The sequence below is a fragment of the Euleptes europaea genome, chromosome 21 (assembly GCF_029931775.1).
Source record: "Euleptes europaea isolate rEulEur1 chromosome 21, rEulEur1.hap1, whole genome shotgun sequence".
Classification (NCBI taxonomy): domain Eukaryota; kingdom Metazoa; phylum Chordata; class Lepidosauria; order Squamata; family Sphaerodactylidae; genus Euleptes; species Euleptes europaea.
This window is the reverse complement of record NC_079332.1, coordinates 493,975-512,259: the sequence shown is the minus strand read 5'-3', so window position 1 is coordinate 512,259 and position 18,285 is coordinate 493,975. Positions and strand designations below refer to the sequence as shown.

The 18,285-nt window shown below is 44.4% G+C and overlaps 2 protein-coding genes across 2 annotated transcripts; one reads left to right on the top strand and one right to left on the bottom strand.

Moving 5' to 3' along the window:
* The first annotated feature begins 321 nt into the window (after positions 1-321).
* Positions 322-16,130, top strand: MEIOB (meiosis specific with OB-fold). The gene is made up of 13 exons (XM_056866528.1): positions 322-390; positions 4,585-4,642; positions 6,366-6,497; positions 7,996-8,068; positions 8,757-8,952; positions 11,375-11,475; positions 12,370-12,422; positions 12,523-12,618; positions 13,074-13,175; positions 13,776-13,929; positions 14,219-14,405; positions 15,267-15,353; positions 15,984-16,130. The coding sequence occupies exons 1-13, from the start codon at positions 322-324 to the stop codon at positions 16,128-16,130; spliced, it is 1,455 nt and encodes a 484-aa protein (XP_056722506.1).
* A 1,359-nt stretch (positions 16,131-17,489) lies between these two features.
* On the bottom strand, positions 17,490-18,161 carry FAHD1 (fumarylacetoacetate hydrolase domain containing 1). Its single transcript, XM_056866312.1, has one exon. The coding sequence runs from the start codon at positions 18,150-18,152 to the stop codon at positions 17,490-17,492; it is 663 nt and encodes a 220-aa protein (XP_056722290.1). The 5' UTR covers positions 18,153-18,161.
* Between the last annotated feature and the right edge of the window lie 124 nt (positions 18,162-18,285).

The window sequence follows — 18,285 nt, the reverse complement described above, 5'->3', positions numbered from 1 at the left end:
CTTCCTGCATAAAAATTAAATGTGAGTGACATGTAAAATAAAAAATGTGATCGTGATCTGAATACAAAAACAAAACAAAACAAGTTTTATTTCAAAAGACTTGAAACAGTCTCATGACTTTCACTTGGCTGCTAAGTTGGAGATTTCCCCAGAAAGCAGGTGTTATCTGTCAAAACATCTTTGTTAAATGAAATACCTTTTAGAAATAGCTTCTCTGTGAAAAATGTTCTAAGTGATTTTTTTGTGTGTGATTTGGGAAGGAAAAAGAAATCTGAAGTTGTTTCCCCCACCCTTCACACCCTACAGTTTCAGGAGAGAAGAATGGCGCACTCCTTTTCAGCACGAAGCTTTGTGACCATTGCAGATCTTCACCCAAATCTGGCTCGTCCTGTAAGTCTTGATGACATAAGTATTTTTGTTCCCTGGTGGAACCGTATATCAGTATATTATATTACCGCAAAAAAGTATGTAATTGGTCTGCCTTTCTAGACTCTCTGCTGCGGCATAATTATTGGGCACCAAGTATGTGAGCTTCTCTTTGTGCACCCTCGGAGAGTGAAAACTGATGCTTGCATTGACCGTAGAGTGTGGATACGACAACCACAGATGTTAACTGGACAGGTCATTGACTGAAGTCTCAGAGACGTCTTTGTGTTGCCTCTAAATAGATGTTGAGTTGATAATTTTCTTCAGAGACTGCATTATACTGTCACAATACATTGGGGATGTATAGCCAGTACCCTTTTGGACGCCAGATTGGAAACTGTGCAATCTTTACTCTTCCCTTTCATGCATGGCTTCCTTGGCTTTGCATAAAACTTGGGGTGGGGGCGGGGAATCATTGAAGCAACCGTTTTCCATTGCTAGATTATTTTTCTTCCTGTCTAGGGAAAGCACTGTCCTTGGGGGAGCGATTCCCAAGACCCTGATAGTGTCTTTTGTGTATTTTGCACACAGGGACATCTTGCCTTTACTGAGCCCTTGAGCCTGGTGTCTTGGAGGAGGCTTTGCCCCATTGCATCAGTGTCCCTCAAATGCAGCATCGGACTCCCTGTCCCTCCAGAATGCAGCTCTTAGCTGTTTAATCCATACTGGATCCTCTTTCTCTATCGTCATGTGTGTGACATTGGGAATGCAAGCCACCAACCTGCTCCTAAGAGGCTGCATTAGCCACTGAAAAGCAAACAGAAGGTTGGAGTCACAACAGTCAAAGTTGTCCAACCCATGCTGCAGTGTCCTATGTGCCGCTGATAGGCTCCAGAAACGTCTGTCCTTTGATTGTAATGCTGATCACCACATTAGGGTCAGGAAGCAATTTTCCTCCAGGACATATTTGTTAGGGTTCTTGGATGGTTGTTTTTTTTTTTGCCAGCTTCTGGGCATGGAGTAGGGGTCACTGGGGGTGTGGGGGGGAGGTAGTTGTGAATTTCCTGCATTGTGCAGGGGGTTGGACTAGATGACCCTGGTGGTCCTTTCCAACTCTATGATTCTATTATTGTACTTAGGGTGGGAGGGGCTGCTAACAGCCGAGTGGAATAAAATATGTTAATCTTTAAGGTGCCACAATACTCTCGTTTATTTAGGATCATTCTGTAGTCTGAGGGGGCCTCAACTGAAGAGTTTTGAAACCTACCTATGATATAGTTAAAAAGTAATATCAGGTTCAACTGAGCCCAAGTCATGCATTTCCTAAGGCTTTTGCTGTTCCCCAGTGGAAATGGTGACCTTAATACAATATTGTGACCTCTTTGTTGACCTAATGTGAAACAAGAGTAATAATTTTCCCCTATCCAAAGTAGAATGCTAAAATGTTAAAAGACCACGGATTTCTTCAAGTGATGCTGGTTTCTTTAACACAGAATTGGAAGCATATGGAAGATTCCAAAGTTTCTCTTGTGAGATGGGATTTATTTGGCATCGGGGTTTTGTTTCTTCTGCAACACAGAGAGAGGATTAAGCATTAGAAAATGGGCTGAGCCAGAATTTAGTTTATTGTGGCTTTTACTCAGTAAACAAATCTTAATTTCAGTTTGGAAAAGAAATATGGTTTCCTTAATGCCAGGCATTAGGTCATTCGTCTCAAAGCAACCTAGTAGCGGATAGTTTTGTGTGTTGTTCAAAGTAAACAGCTTGCTCTGATAAAACAAATTCTACAGTGTTGGTTAAAAGAAATGATAGAGATTTAACCGAGCCGTTATATCACTGTTTTAAGCAATGAGGATGCCAAAGTTCTGAGTGAAGTAAGCTGATATAACGCACACTTGGAAAATGTTAGGAACACAGAAGTTTCTCTTTTTGCCTTTGATTAGGTGAACAGTTCCAAAGGCATGCGTTTGGGAATAAAACCTTCAAAATTAGGAAATATTTACAAGTGGGTTTAGGAATGGAGCTCATGCTTTTTAATTTGGGATCGTGGAATTTCATTTGGTTAAAGGGGTCTAAATTGAATAATTCTGTAAAGATGCATTTTAAGAAGGCTTTGAAATAAATACTGTTGTGACTAAAGGCTGGAGAAAAGGCATTAAATGACGTTTTGGATTCCAGGGGCGAGGTCTTCATTATCGCTAGAGTTATAGGCAGGATATGTTGCTATCTAATTAAATTACTGAACTGAAAAAAACAACATTTTGAATGTGGATTGATAGAATGCGTTGTAGGGGGGCTTTTGCAGTCTCGAGGACGAAGTCATCCAGATAACTGTTGGAGTAGTTTTCTTGCCCCACCTAGTGACTGAAAGAAACACAGAAGCTATTCGTATAAACCGGCTAGAGGCATCCAGACAAATAACTTGGGATGACTCTGTAAATCCTTTTGGAATCCTTTCTGAGTCAGCGATGGGGGGATTGTTAATCTGCAATGCTAACTTCCTTGCCTCTCTGTTGATGGGACAACAAACCACGACAATCATAAAAATACTCACAGGCAGCTTTCATATAAAGCTTTTATATAAAGGAAGCTTCTATGTACAAGTAGCTGACTCTGGCTCATGGGAAATTGTCATCTGGCAATTAAAACAGGAAGATCAGACCTTGCACTTTCTACAGGTAGTGACGGGAACAATATGGGGAGGGGCCGTGGCTGAGTGGCAGAGCCTCTGCTTGGCATGCAGAAGGTCCCATGTTCAATCCCCAGTTCCATCTCCAGTTAAAGGAACTAGGCAAGCAGGTGATGTGAAAGACCCCTTACCTGAGACCCTGGAGAGCCGCTGCTGGTTTGAGCAGACAATATTGACTTTGATGGACCGAGGGTCGGATTCAGCATAAGGCAGCTTCATGTGTGTTCATGCCTCCATCCCCTAGTTTTAACTCCTGGGTGAGAGTAACCACCCCCTCGTCTTGATACCACACTATTCTTCTTCAAAATTCACATTTGGGTTTCAGATTCAGTTATATTTACTTTTTATTTATATACAACATTTATACCCCACCTTTCTGCCCTCATCAGGGCCACCAAATCAGGTAACAAATGAAAAGCATACCTCATAAAAGCACATTTTAAAAATAATTAAAATAAAACAACAACACATAATTAAAACCAAGCTAAAATGCACATACGGAAACATGAAAACAACAATTAACACTTAGGGCAGGAAGGAGGGATGCGTGAGGGAATACCAGAAAAACAAGGAAGTTTTTACCCGTTGGCAAACGATGGCAAGAACTGGAAGGCAACTTCTGATGGGGAAATGTTGTATGAACCCCCAACTCTTTTGTGTATTGTTTTTTAGTGGAAATTCCACAAAACAAAGTAGACAGGTTCAGTATCTCTCTGAATACCAATTTGCAAGATGATGTTTAATTCAAACAAACAGAGGAGTATCTCCCTTTAAACATCCCACACATTAAAGAAACCCCTTTATTCCAAGAAAGAGTTGGCCCTGATAAATAACAAAGGGACTTGTAGTACTTCAAAGACTATCACAAGCATATGTGAGCCAAAACTTGCATTATCAGATATTCTAATTAAATCCATTCCACAACGGCCCTAAATACACATTATACACAAACCTATGAAGTGAAACTATGGTGTTGAGGAGAAGTAGCTATTGGAGGTTTACTGCCATCGCTGCTGTGTATAGTTGGGGCCTGAAATGTAAATTCATGGAGGCATAGGAAGACTGAGAGCTATTTTTATGGGATGGAGCACTAGCAAACACATAAACATTCACCACAAAATCAGTGTCACTGTGCAGCAAGTCTGGAAAAACGGTAAGGTCTTCATCTAGGTGAATCAGGATCTGGTGGTCAAACTTGTTTGGAGCCCACATGCCCGTTCCTCAGACTGTGTTCACTGACTGTCCCAGAGAGCCAGAGAGACCATGTGCTATTCAGATTAGCATTCTCCTCATAAAGGCAAGAAAGAGGCTTAAACCTGGTATTATTTCCCACAGGTTATCGCTTTGAATGGAGAGGACTATTTATGTTGTTAATTTGGTAATGGTGCTGTAGAATAAGTTTGTGTCAAATATCAACAGCCAAATATGCTTTTTATTATGGAGGAATATAGAGAATCTGTGATATCAAATTCATCCTGTACATCTGCATTTAAGGTTTATATTCTATAATCTTTTTTTTTCCTTCCCAGAGTATCATTGGTGTGGTGATTGGGAAAACGGATCCGAAAGGCTTTCCCGACAGAAGAAGTAAAGATTCTTTTTAGACCTCGGTTTCTCTGTCTGTGGTGTCTCTAATTCAAAAGTATGGGTGGGAAACCAGCAGGAATCTTTTCTCCACAACTGAAATTTCAACAGGGTGACAGGAAGCTAAGGGGGTTCAGCTCCCCGCAGCAATCCCTGTCCTTTACTGATGTTTCCTTTAACAGTTTCAAGGGATGGAGTTAAAGTTCCTTGACGCAGTAGTGGGCTCTCTCCCAATAATTCTGGGGCATCTGATGACAGTAGAGAAAACTCCATTCAGCTTAGGAAGTGCTTTGCCAAAGCAGTGGGACTCCGGCCAGCCTGTTTTGCCTGGGCCAGCTTTGATTACTTTTCTCTTCCCTCTTTTGCACCAGAACTACCTTCGGAGCGTTAACCAACAGCCTTCTTTCTCTCTCTTTCTAACTTCCCGTTTCTTCATTGCTAGTGCCGTGGTCCTGTCTTCTGTGTTTAATAGGGTTACCAACCTCCAGGTGGGACCTGGAGATCTCTCAGAATTGCAGCCTATTTCCAGACAACAGAAATCAGTTCCCCTGGAGGAAATGGCTGTCTTGGGGTGGTGGTGGGTGGGCTTTACGGCATTATACCCTGCTGAGGTCCCTCCTCTTCCCAAACCCTATCATTCCCAGACCACCAAATCTCCAGGCATGTCCCAGCCGAGAGTCGGCAATCCTATTTCCCTTGCAGTGTGCCACATGGAGCTGAGCGGTGGCGGCACCACAGTGCATGTTGCTTGAGGCTGCTGCCCCCTGCAGGCAGCTGGTGCTCCTTGCCTAATTCCCCCAGGTGGCTTCAACAACAGCACACGCCCAATGGGGTTTCCCAGGCTCTGGAGATGACCAAGACAACCACAGGTTCACAAGTGAGGTGGTGGCAGCGGAAGTGGCTTCCCACCCCCTGAATCTGCTGCCCAGGGCCGCTGCCACTCCCCTCTTTGTAGAACCATCCATCTACCTCAGGAAGATGGTAATGGGATCCCCATAAGCAGCGGGTTCCTGGGGCAGATGACTGCCTCTCTAAGACAGTCAGTGTGGTGTAGTAGTTAGAGCGTCAGACTAGGATCCGGGAGACCCAGGTTTGAATCCCCACTCTAGCATGGAAGCTCGCTGGGGGACCTCGGGCCAATCACGCTCTCTGCCTAACCTACCTCACGGGGTTGTAATGAGGATAAAATGGAGGAGAGGAGAATTATGTCAGCCACCTCGAGTCCTCATTGGGAAGAAAAGTGGTATCGTAGTGGTGTAGTGGTTTAGAGCGGTGGAGTCTGATCTGGAGAACCGGGTTCGATTCCCCACTCCTCCACATGAGCAGCGGAGGCTAATCTGGTGAACTGGATTGGTTTCTCCACTCCTCCACACGAAGCCAGCTGGGTGACCTTGGGCAAGTCACAGCTCTGTTAGAGCTCTCTTAGCCCCACCTACCTTACAGGGTGTCCGTTGTGGGGAGGGGAAGGGGAGGTGATTGTAAGCCCATTTGATTCTCCCTTAAGTGGCAAAGAAAGTCATCATATAAAAGCCAACTCTTCTTCTTCTTCTGAAGTCAATAAATAAATAAGGCTTCTTTCAGCTGAGTTAACACAAGTTTGCCCCCTTAACTTGGGTGACCCTTGGCCGGACATAACAATAATCACACAGTATATACTCGTGAGTTGATAGTTGTCTGACTCTAAAATTCCAGCTTCTAATAGCAAAAATGCCTTTTCTTCCGGCAGTCGTTGGTGCAGAAAGATACACTTTTGGTTTTACTGTTCGTGACTCGCCATCTTACTTCATAAACGTAAATTCTTGGGGAAGAGAGGAATACGTTAAATCACTTTCAGAAAGTTTTCGAGTTGGTGACTGTGGTAAGCTGGAGTTTATTCTCAACATATTTCAGTTTTTCAGCATGTGTTCTCCCCTGTTTTAAATCACTATTATACGTCTGTGGTCTTGGTGTGTTTTTCTCCAAGGAGTTGCGGACTGTTTAATTGGAACCAAATCTTTTCAGTTAGGTTGAGCAAAGAGGAAAGAAGTGAGCTACCCCCCCCTATAGCTGTCATCAAGAGACTTTGTACTGGGGGGGGGGAATCTCACTGACTCCCTCTCAGACCTTCATTTTACCATGTGTTTCATTCGTCCAACGGTGTTTAATGAATTAAATAATAATTAATGGCATAATCCAGTTAGAGTTGAGCACATTTACCCTCCCACTAAAACAAATGGGAATGTGAACACGTGCTTAACCCTTTCCCTGCTGAAATGAGTGGGAGTTTTGGCTGCATTGCGCTCCACAAGGCTGGATAAAAACTGTTTGCTGTACCACCTGGCCCACAGCTTTATGATCAAGCTCTCGGGGGAATGCTTTTCGAATAAACGTTCACCGTTTTGCTTGATTTTTAAGTGCGGCCGTGTGCCAAACAGACCCCTGGCAAGCACATCCTTACTGATTTTACACATCCCTCTTTGAGCAACTGCTGCAGAACGCTCCCCTTGGGCTCACCCCAGTTAAGCAGAATGAACTTGTGTGAGGGGATTGGAGTACAAAGAATGACAGCAGTTCCTGCTGGGTTGACATCTACTGTGCTTTGCAGGAATTCGCCCAAAGCCACATCAGAACTGTGTGCACTTGGGTAGTCTGAGCTGGAACCAAGATGCTATTTCCCGGCATCTGTGTTAAATGTTTGTACCAGTGTACCTCCTTGCAATGGATCCAGCTCCAGTCAGGGCCAGTTTCAAGTATTTTGTCACCTCAGGTAAGGTGGCCCCTGGCCCTCCTGGGCCTATGTTTGCAGGGCCCCAGGAGGAGAGCCAGCGTGGTGTGATGGTTTGGAGCGGTGGAGTCTGAACTGGAGAACCGGGTTCGATTCCCCACTCCTCCACATGAGCAGCGGAGGCTAATCTGGTGAACTGGATTTGTTACTCCGCTCCTACCCATGAAACCAGCTGGGTGACCTTGGGCTAGTCACAGTTCTCTCAGCCCCACCTACCTTACTGGGTGTCTGTTGTGGGGAGGGGGAGGGAAGGGAAGGGAAGGCGATTGTAAGCCAGTTTGAATCTCCCTTAAGTGACAGAGAAAGTTGGCATATAAAAACCAACTCTTCTTCTTCTTCTTCAAGACCGATAAAATTTCCAGGGTATAAAGCTTTCTAGAGTCCCTTTGTCAGACGGCTTCCGTCTCGAAAGCTGACACCCTGGAAACCTAGTTGGTCTTTAAGATGCTCCTGGACTCGAATCTTGCTCTGTCCCTAATGTGTTTGCACAACATGCCTTCGTGTTGAGTTGCCAGTGCCTTGCGCTGCGGGCACTTACAAGAGATCATTAAATTAATGTTTACGTGACTTTCTGGTGTTTTCCTCTTTGTAGTCATCATTGAAAATCCTTTAGTGCAGATGAAAGAAGTAGAAAAGGAGGAAAAATTTAACCCTACAACACCAAGGTAAATGCAAAGTAGAAGTTTTCTTCTGGCATTTTCAGAGGAGCGCCATATGCAGATGTTACTCATGACACATGATATTGCTGTGATAGGGAATTTGCTCTACAATGATATAATGTGCAGACAATGCCCTACTATTTATTATCGTTCTGAGTCTTGACTTCTCCAGTAACTCAGTAGAGACCCTCCCTAAATTTACAGGGGATCACTGTGACCATTGTCTTGTTTATACGGGCCTGGACATTGCTGGAGCCAACACTAGAAGGCTGCTTATCTGAGCATAGAATTTCTCATGTCTTTAGAGTCATTGGCCCATTGCCTGTCATTCTTGGTAATTTTACTGTTGCCCCCAATAACTGAGTTTTAATGTACAGGGCCATTCATGGTAGATGTGGCATTACACAGATGTATCTGAGAAGCAATTATTTTCATGGGCAGAGCTGAGAATGTAGACGTGCATTTTGCTTCCTCTAGGAATTCTTGTGGATGACAATTATCTGTTAAAATGTGAGCTAGCTGGGTAGCCGTGCACCTGAAAGTGCACCATGTTTCCTAAAGATAAGAGAATTAGGATTCCCTGTGGTGGTTCCCTCCCCTCCAACATGAGTGTAACTATAAGCTATCATTAGAGAGTTCATTTGAATGATCTTTTAGTAACAACGGGTAAAAATGTTATCCGTGTGAATATCAGCGGTTACAAGCTACTGCTTAGCGAGACTCATTCAGTGGTCAAAATCTGCTCTGGATGTGAAGTGGACACCAAGCTGATGTCGCTGTTGAATGTGCCTGTGAAAGAACCCCAGAATTTTTACTCGCTGGGTGACATTGTGGCCAACGGACAGAGCTTGGACGGCAGAATCATTAATGTTCTTGCGGCTGTGAAGTCGGTAAGTAGAAAAAAACTTAGCACATTTAGCAGTGTCCTTCTGAGGCCTGAGCTCGATTTGAGTTCAGTAGCAGCTTAGACACCAAAAAGATTTTCAGGGTATAAGCATTCAAAAATCAAAGTCACCTAAATTTGACTCTTGGATCTACAGTGAGGGAAAAAAGTATTTGATCCCCTGCTGAATTTGCCTGTTTGCCCTCTAGCGAAGAAATGACCAGTCCATAATTTTAATGGTAGGTCTATTGTAGCTGTGAGAGACAGAATAACAACAGGAAAAACCCCAGAAACCCAGAAGACAAAAGTCAGAGATTGATGTGCATTATAATGAGTGAAATAAGTATTTGATCCCTTTGCAAAAGATGACTTAGTACTTGGTGGCAAAACCCTTGTTGGCAATTACAGAGGTCAGACGTTTCTTGTAGGTGGCCACCAGGTTTGCACACATCTCAGGAGGTATTTTGTCCCACTCCTCTTTGCAGATCCTCTCCAAGTCAATAGGATTTTGAGGCTGATGTGTAGCTACTCGAACCTTCAACTCCCTCCACAGATTTTTGATGGGATTAAGGTCTGGAGACTGGCTAGGCCACTCCAGGACCTTAATGTGCTTCTTCTTGAGCCACTCCTTTGTTGCCTTGGCCATGTGTTTTGGGTCATTGTCATGCTGGAATACCCATCCTCGACCCATTTTCAATGCCCTGGCTGAGGGAAGGAGGTGCTCACCCAAGATTTGATGATACATGGTCCCATCCATTGTCCCTTCGATGCGGTGAAGGTGCCCTTAGCAGAAAAACACCCCCAAAGCATAATATGTCCCCCTCCATGTTTGACGGTGGGGATGGTGTTCTCGGGGTCGTAGGCAACATTCCTCCTCCTCCAAACACGGCAAGTTGAGTTGATGCCAAAGAGCTCGATTTTGGTCTCATCTGACCACAACACTTTCACCCAGTTCTCCTCTGGGTCATTCAGATGTGCATTGGCAAACTGCAGACGGACCTGTACATGTGCTGTCTTGAGCAAGGGGACCTTGCAGGCTCTGCAAGATCTCAGTCCTTCACGGCATAGTGTGTTACCAACTGTTTTCATGGTGACTGGTCCCAGCTGCCCTGAGATCATTGACAAGTTCCCCCTGTGTAGTTCTGGGCTGCTTCATCATCACCGTTCTCATGATCATTGCAACTCCACGAGATGAGATCTTGCATGGAGCCCCAGACCGAGGGAGGTTGCCGGTTAGGGTTAGGGTTGTCACCTTCTCACCAAGCTGCTTGGCAATAGTCTTGCAGCCCAGTCCAGCCTTGTGCAGGTCTTCAGTCTTGTCCCTGACATCCTTGGACAGCTCTTTGGTCTTGGTCATGGTGGCTAGTTTGGAATCTGATGGATTGATTGCTTCTGTCAACAGCAGAACCCTAACCCTAATCTGGCTGGTTGATAGGGGATCAAATACTTATTTCACTCATTATAATGCACATCAATCTCTGACTTTTGTCTTCTGGGTTTCTGGGGTTTTTCCTGTTGTTATTCTGCGTTCACAGCTACAGTAAACCTACCATTAAAATTATGGACTGGTCATTTCTTCATTGGAGGGCAAACGGGCAAATTTAGCAGGGGATCAAATACTTTTCCCCCTCACTGTAGCTGTTCAACAGCAGACCAACACAGCTACGCTCTGAAACTACCTTCTGAAGCCTGAATATCTAATAGATTTCTGCACAGGAAAGGATTTATCAGGTCACGGCTGACTGGAGTGATCTTCTTTGGCTTGATTTAGTGCTAAGGAAGGTTAACAAAGAACATTCAGGAAAGGTTTTATTCTTACAGTCGCAGAGAGGATCCCACACAAGCGTTCATGTATCTAGGATGGGGCCCAGGCCCAGCACAACAGTATGAGGAAGCTAGATTATTAATCTTTTGAGTTGCACACGCAGATTAATTTTTAAGTACAAGATTACACATTAATGCTAAATTGGTTTATTGATTTAACACGGGCGTCTACCACAATCTCACCTTTGTCCTCTTCAGTGCTATGCAAAAGCGTAGTGCACGCTGTGGTGACTTCTATATTTAACATTATTGTGTGGTTGTCATGAGACCCCATTGTAAGGTGTCCTGTGACATCACTTCTCGTTCACACAGTCCCCATACTCACGTACACTACACTATCTCCAGTTCTTTGGCAGCAATGCCCTGCTGTGATTTCAGAACAGTTTCTTTAGATTCCCCTCCCCCCGCCCCCGTACAGGAGGAACTGCAGTAATTATCCTTATTTTAGGAATCCCTGCTGTTTTTTACTGAAGTTACCATGGGATGAACAGTAGGGTTATTCCCCCTGCCCAAATAAAGATGGAAGCAGACTGTTGTTGTTTGGCAAGGCAGGTGTGAATGCATGATTAGGAGCAAAGTCAGATTTTTTTTCTCATTGAGTAAAGGTGGGCGAGCCAAAGTATTTCACCACATCGGACCGACGAAGAGGTCACAGATGCGAAGTGCGGCTGTTTGATGAAACTCAGTCTTCCTTTCTGATGACATGGTAAGCTGTCTTCTAAATCAGTGTTCAAATATAGACGTTCATTCAAAAAGTCAGGGACTCTGCCAAACGTCAGTACGTATCGCTATCATTAATTGAAGCCCTTATTAACTGAGCGGGCTTCATGAGGACATAGCAGCGTTCATTAAATGGCTGCAATATCCAGTAAGGTATATTACATACAAAGCCATCCAATAGAATGGGCCTGGAACACATAGCATATTTCTGTGAGTTATTGAGGAGAAGCAGAGTGAAATGGAGCTGCAAATCCATTATGAAAGGTCATAATGAAGACGAGGAAATAAGATGCACTGTTCAAGTCCGTCTGGCCACTGGTGGTCGTACGTGTTACAAAGCAACATGCTGCCTGTCCTATCCATAGATTATCACAGATCGATCAGCGTTTGTATGAATGTGCATGTGCCTCTGACCCTTTAGTTGATCTGCACACACCAAGGGAATGCCTCTCCCCTGTAAGATCCCTTTTTACCCAGGAAGGTAATTGGGGTGTTCTGCTCATGGTGCCATCCTGTCATATAGAGTCAAGAACTAGATTCTAGGGCCTTCACAGTGGTAGCTCGTTTTCTCTGGAATTCCCTTTCTGGGGTGACTTGCAGTTGCTTGCCCTGTTTGCTTTCAGAAGGCAAGGGAAAAAATTCCTTGTCTCCCTCGTAGCAGTCGAGGGTTAGCTCACTTCCCTTTCTGGATTCGATTCTGTGGTTCATACGATTGTGTATGATCATTTTTCACCTTGTAATGCTTTTTAAATTTTAATTTATGATTGGGAAATGCCAAAGTTTTGCAACAAAGGTATATATTTTTTATAGGATCATAAAATGGGTTCTGATGTTAATATTTTCAATAAATAATGTTGACTGAATTCTGCTTTCTCTCTAGCTGGGACAATGAAACTATCCAGCATGCCCAGAGCTGGATGCCTCGAGAAACAGGTATCCTCTTTCACCTTTCTCGCAGCATATTTCTGCTGAGGCTAGCACGAACCTAAAAAGCTTTTCCTAAAATAACAAGAATGCATATTTCTCTTCTCAGTAATCTTTGCAGCAGACGTGAAAATAAACTTTGACAAATTTAGGAACTCCATGGTTGCAACCGTCATCTCTAAAACCATTATTACTCCTAATCCTGGTAAGAGTCTGTTCCAGATCTTGTGTAGTCATTCAATGCCCTATAATCATCTGGTGCCTTATAATCTGTGCTGTACCAGATTTTAATGAAAATGGTGGTTTGAGTCTTAACTGAAACCAGTTTTACTTGTTTCACTCCACAGGGCAAAGAATCCCCCCATCTATAACATTTAATTTCTTTAGGGTGGGCAAGTTGGTGGATCAGCGTATGTTTTCGCATGCATAATGTTCAGTCCCTTCCACCTTTATTGAAAAGGATCTCTGGAAGTGGAAGCAGGGACAGACTCTACTTTGGAGAGCCACTTCCAGAGGGAGGGGAGGAGACAGCACCAAATTGAAATGGACAAATGTCTAAATTTGGGGGAAAAATGTTAGGCGTCAACCTCAATTTACAGGGTTGACCTAGTTGGGACACCTGTGCGCCCAACTGTTATTAACACTGTTTCCTTCCCCAAGATACGCCAGAAGCAAATATTCTACTCAATTTCATAAGAGAGAGTGCGGAAATGTTAGCTTGGGATGATGAAATAGGAGATCAGTTCAGAGAGCCCGTAAACTGTAAGTGTTCAACCACCTATAGGATGAAGAACTCTATTTCGCTTGTGTTTCCCCATAAATGTTTGCTCACTTAGACCCTACTCAGTGACTAAAAGGATTTTTTTTTCCGTGTACTTCTGCGTCAGATTTGTGCCTTGAAAGTTCTCAAGTGCGGTCAATAATACAACTGCATACCAAATCTGGGAAATAATAACTGAGGAAGTGGTAGGGAAAATACATTATAATTAGAGAGGCTGAATCCAGCCATTGTGGTTTGGTAGACGGAGAGTTGGTCTGGCAAACAATGGCAGATCAAGAAAGATTAATATTTCTGGTTATCCTACAAATGAATATTTGAATATATCCAGTTTCAAAAGTCAACATATAAGATAAACATATTTGTTCTAGTTTGATGAAATAAAACTGCTCTGCTTTTTGCTTATTTTAAGATTTCTCCCCATTCTCATGTCAACTTTTTAAAAAAATTGGAGCCCAAAGGCTACTGAAGTTAATGGAAGTCTTTCTTACTATAAACGTATTAGACCATAGATCAAGTAAAGTTATATTTTGGGAGGGGTATTTTTAGGCAGTCTTTTAATTTTCTCTCCTTTTATTGTTTAGTGCAGACGATAGCTGAGGTTTATACCGTGAAACAGTTAAAGAAGAAAGCTTTGCAAAATGAGGGGAAACCAGAACTTTTCTATGGCATTATTTTTGCCTACATTTCTATGCTGAATATTGATACCGAAACTGCTAAAATAATAAGAAACAGATGGTAAGCATCTTAGTTAAGCTCTTCTTCCCTGTTCCAAGTCAGCTTGAAAACTGTTTTTGAAGGCTGTGTCCCTCTCACCCTTAGACCACTTGCCTCTTTTGCAGTTGTCTTATTTTGTGGTCATCCTAGAGGCACCTGGTTGGCCCCTGTATGAGCAGACTTGATGGGCCTTGGTCTGATCCAGCATGGCCTTTCTAATGTTCTTATGTTACCACAACAAAAAAGAAGGCAGAAAATCAATTAAATGGTGTCCACACTGAGGCATGTAGCTGTTCTCCTTTTCTTGCAGCGCCAGGTGTCACAATGTGGTCAATGAAACAACCAGCGGGTGCTCTCTCTGTAGCAGCTTTCCTTCCTCGTTGGACACGCCGGCCTTCCCAAGCTTTGCTTTACGAGTTGATGTGACCGACCACACAGGCACGCTCCCTTCCTGCAGCCTCTCGGACACGGTGGCCGAAGAAACTCTAGGCTGCATGGTGAGGAAGCAGCAATGGTTATAGAATCATAAGAGTTGGAAGGGACCACCAGGGTCATCTAGTCCAACCCCCTGGACAATGCAGGAAATTCACAACTGCCTCCCCCTCCACACCCCCAGTGACCCCTACTCCATGCCCAGAAGATGGCCAAGATGCCCTCCCTCTCATCGTCTGCCTAAGGTCATAGAATCAGCATTGCTGACAGATGGCCATCCAGCCTCTACTTAAAAACCTCCAGGGAAGCTCACCACCTCCCGAGGAATGCTTGTTCCACTGAGGAACCGCTCTGACTGTTAGGAAGTTCTTCCTAATGATGGAACTGTTGTTCCTTGGATTGTGTTGAGCTAGAAATACTAAGGATTCTTTTTCCTTGGTGCAACATGGGGCCTCTTCAGAGTATGGATGTTTTAATTTTTTTGGCAGCTGTTCTTGGAAATTTTAGCACCAGCAGAGTCATAGCTGCTTATAATGAAGCACTTGCCTACCAAAGCTCATCCTGATATGCGTTTGTTAGTCTTTACAGGGTGCATCTACTGCAGGCCCAACTGTGCTTTCTTGAACAGGGGTTGTATAGCAACCAGCAGGACTGATGTCCCAGTAAATGCATTAGGACTGGGCCAGTTCTGTTTATACAAAAACTGCCACTTGGATATTGACTTACTCATAAATGCAAATTATGTTTTTTTTCTAGTCACGCTTCACTCTTTTTCATTCTCTCCCCCCTAAGATTGGAGGGGGAAGCTAAGAGACAGAGCGGCTGCCGCTTGGTTCAGGGACAGCATTGCTTCCTGCTCATTGGTAGTCTGTCCTAGAGAACGCTGTTTCGTTTCAGACTAATTAAACTGCGGTTTCTTCACTTAGGCTCAGGAGTTCCTGGCTCTGACGGAGGCTCAAAAGACAGCATTAAAATGGCAACTTCTTCTGGAACGAAGTAAAATGTATTTCAAAGTAAGTACTCAATGCATATCTAAGAGAGCACTTTTTCCTGCAGGACATTCCCACTTCCATTTGAGATCTGCCGGGAAATCCAACTGGAGCAAGGCCTTTTCCCGTGGTAGCACCTTTACCACGGCACAGCTTCTCCTGTCAGCTGGCTTGCGCATTCTGTAAGTTGGTGAACTCCTGCAAATAATGTTCACAGAGGCAGTCCCGAGAACAAAAAGTCTGATGAAGCTTTTGTGGGAAAACTACCTCCATGAATCGAGAACTTCCAAGTCCCCCACAAAAGCCATTTGCAGAAGCTTCTTCTCCAAAATATTGTCGAAGGCTTTCACGGTCAGAGTTCATTGGTTCTTGTAGGTTATCCGGGCTGTAGGTTATCCAAGACCACGGTTACACAGCCCGGATAACCTACAAGAACTTCTTCTCCAACTTTGCAAGTTTTCTGTCACGTTATGCTAGCCATAGGAGTGAAACGGTGATCTCACCAGCTGACAGAATGTCTGTGCCGGCATTGTAAAATCCCATTATGTTAAGATAAGACTTTGCTGATTGTTTTAAATGTAGGATTCTGATGGTATCTTTTTAATTTTTTTGTACTATTTTCTTTCTTTACCAATCTTAAACGCACTTCCCTAGGTCACTCTGTCACCCAGTTCAAGGAGCGGACTGCGAGTGAGTCTGCTTTCTTGCAAACTAGCAGATCCTGTAGAGTCTAGTCTAAACTTGATTGGAAGTGGAAAAGAGGCTCTTCGCAATGCCGCCAAACAGCTAGAAGGACTTTAACAGGTTCATAGAATGCTCAAATTAAATGGTCAAAGGGGGGAAAGGGACATTTGCTGCCCCCCGCAGTAGGCTGAAATATATTAAAATGTTTAAAAGGCCTTCAGCCTTTGTATTGTTTCTTGTGTAAGACGTTTAAGGAGCTGTTTTGTCTTAATGCCTTTTCTCACAAGTTGTTCTTTCTGTTCACTTGAAGCCTTTTAAATAAGGAAGCAAAGTTTCATTGCATTTCAGAGAAATGTTCCCAAATGGACAATATAAGTTTTTTCTCTCTGTAAGAATGTGTTTTTTGTAAATGTCAATGTTTTCTATAAGCAGGGATATATGATAGTTGCCTTTTTTGGTAGTGTGTGCATGCAGTGCCTGATAAAAATTAGCCTTAATTTCATGTCTCCCCTCCTCACATCAGGCCACAAACTCACCTGCTGGCCTCGTGCTAGTCACTTTCTCCCCCCTTCCATCCCCCCATCAAATCTGTAGTACCTGATAATACTGACCTAGTTCACAGCTGCATTGTAAGGGTCACTGTGTCAATACAGGTGAAGTGCTTGGTCTACTATAAAAAATGCTTAGTTTGTTTTGTTTCAGAGTCAATAGGCGAATGATACTCTAAATTGTCTACACTTTATGATTATTATTATTATTATGAAGAGTTGGTTTTTATATGCCAACTTTCTCTACTTAAGGGAGAATCAAACCGGCTTACAGTCACCTTCCCTTCCCCACAACAGACACCCTGTGTGGCAGGTGGGGCTGAGAGCTGTGACTGGCCCAAGGTCACCCAGCTGGCTTTGTGTGTAAGAGTGGGGAAACAAATCCAGTTCACCAGATTAGCCTCCACCGCTCATGTGGAGGAGTGGGGAATGAAACCCAGATCAAAGTCCACTGCTCCAAACCACCATTCTTAACCACTACAGCATCATATTTAACTCCATGGCAAAGTGTTTTCCAGAACAAGTTCTGTCTTTTTTTTAAAATACAATTTAATGTAATTTTTCAAACAAATTCTCTGTTTAAGAAGGCATCTGGCGCAACAGAAAATAACAATCCCTTCATTGTGCGGATGTGTTTTTAAGAAAGGCCACAGTGATATTTGAGATTATTTGATTGAAACAGCAAAGTTCAGAAGTTTTTCTATCAGAGCTCTGTGAGCGGCCTAGAAAGGTCCGGCCGGGGTAGGGGGTGGGAGGGAAGCTCATCTCATCCCATCCCCCCAGCCTGTGTGGGGGTGAGAGAAAAGGCCTATCCTTGTGGGTTGCCATCAGGGCAGGAGCGTGGCCTTTTCAGTCCCACCGAGAAAGGATTGTGCCCTTTGTCTTCAAGCTGTAAAGTTCTCTCCCTGGAAAGGGGGTACCCCGCCAGTCATTCCTGCTCTTCCACTTTAAACCGCATGCTCAACAACCCCTGGATCCCAGCTTCTATTTCGTCGTCCCCTCGTACAGCCGAAACCCCTTTGGGGGTCCCGGTCAGTATGAGGTCCCCTTCCTCCAGCGTGATAATTTTGCTGATGTAGCTGATGATGTAGGGGACGGAGAAGATCATGGCAGACGTGTCCCCTTCCTGGCGCAACTCCCCGTTCACTTTTAGCCAGATCTTCAGTTGGTGGGGATCCGGGATTTTCTCCCTGGGCACAAAATCACTGACCGGACAAGAGGTGCTGAAGCCCTTGGCCAGCGTCCAGGGAAGCCCTTTCTTCTTGCACTGTTCTTGGGTGTCCCTGGCCGTCATGTCCAGGCAGAGGGCGTAGCCTGCCACGTAATCCATGGCCGCTTCCTCGGGGACCCCTCGCGCTCTCTTCCCGATCACCACCCCCAGTTCCACCTCGTGGTGCAGATTCTGGGAATAGTAGGGGCGGAGGATGGGAGAGCCTTCTCGGACGTAGGCGGAGGAGGGCTTGAGGAAGAAGACGGGCTCAGTGGGGACAGCTGACTTCATCTCTGCGGCGTGCTCCGCGTAATTCCGCCCCACGCAGACGATGTTCTTGCCCCACTCCCAGAATCTGGCCAGGGGCTTGGAAGAAGCCATCTTCCTCCTTCTGCAGTCGCGGGATGAACTCTGAACCGGGCAGCGAGGCTTTTCTGACAGCTATGGCTAGCCGGCAGGGACACGGTTTCTCCACGCCAATCCGGTTCTTCGCTTCTCAGCTGGCGGAGAAAAA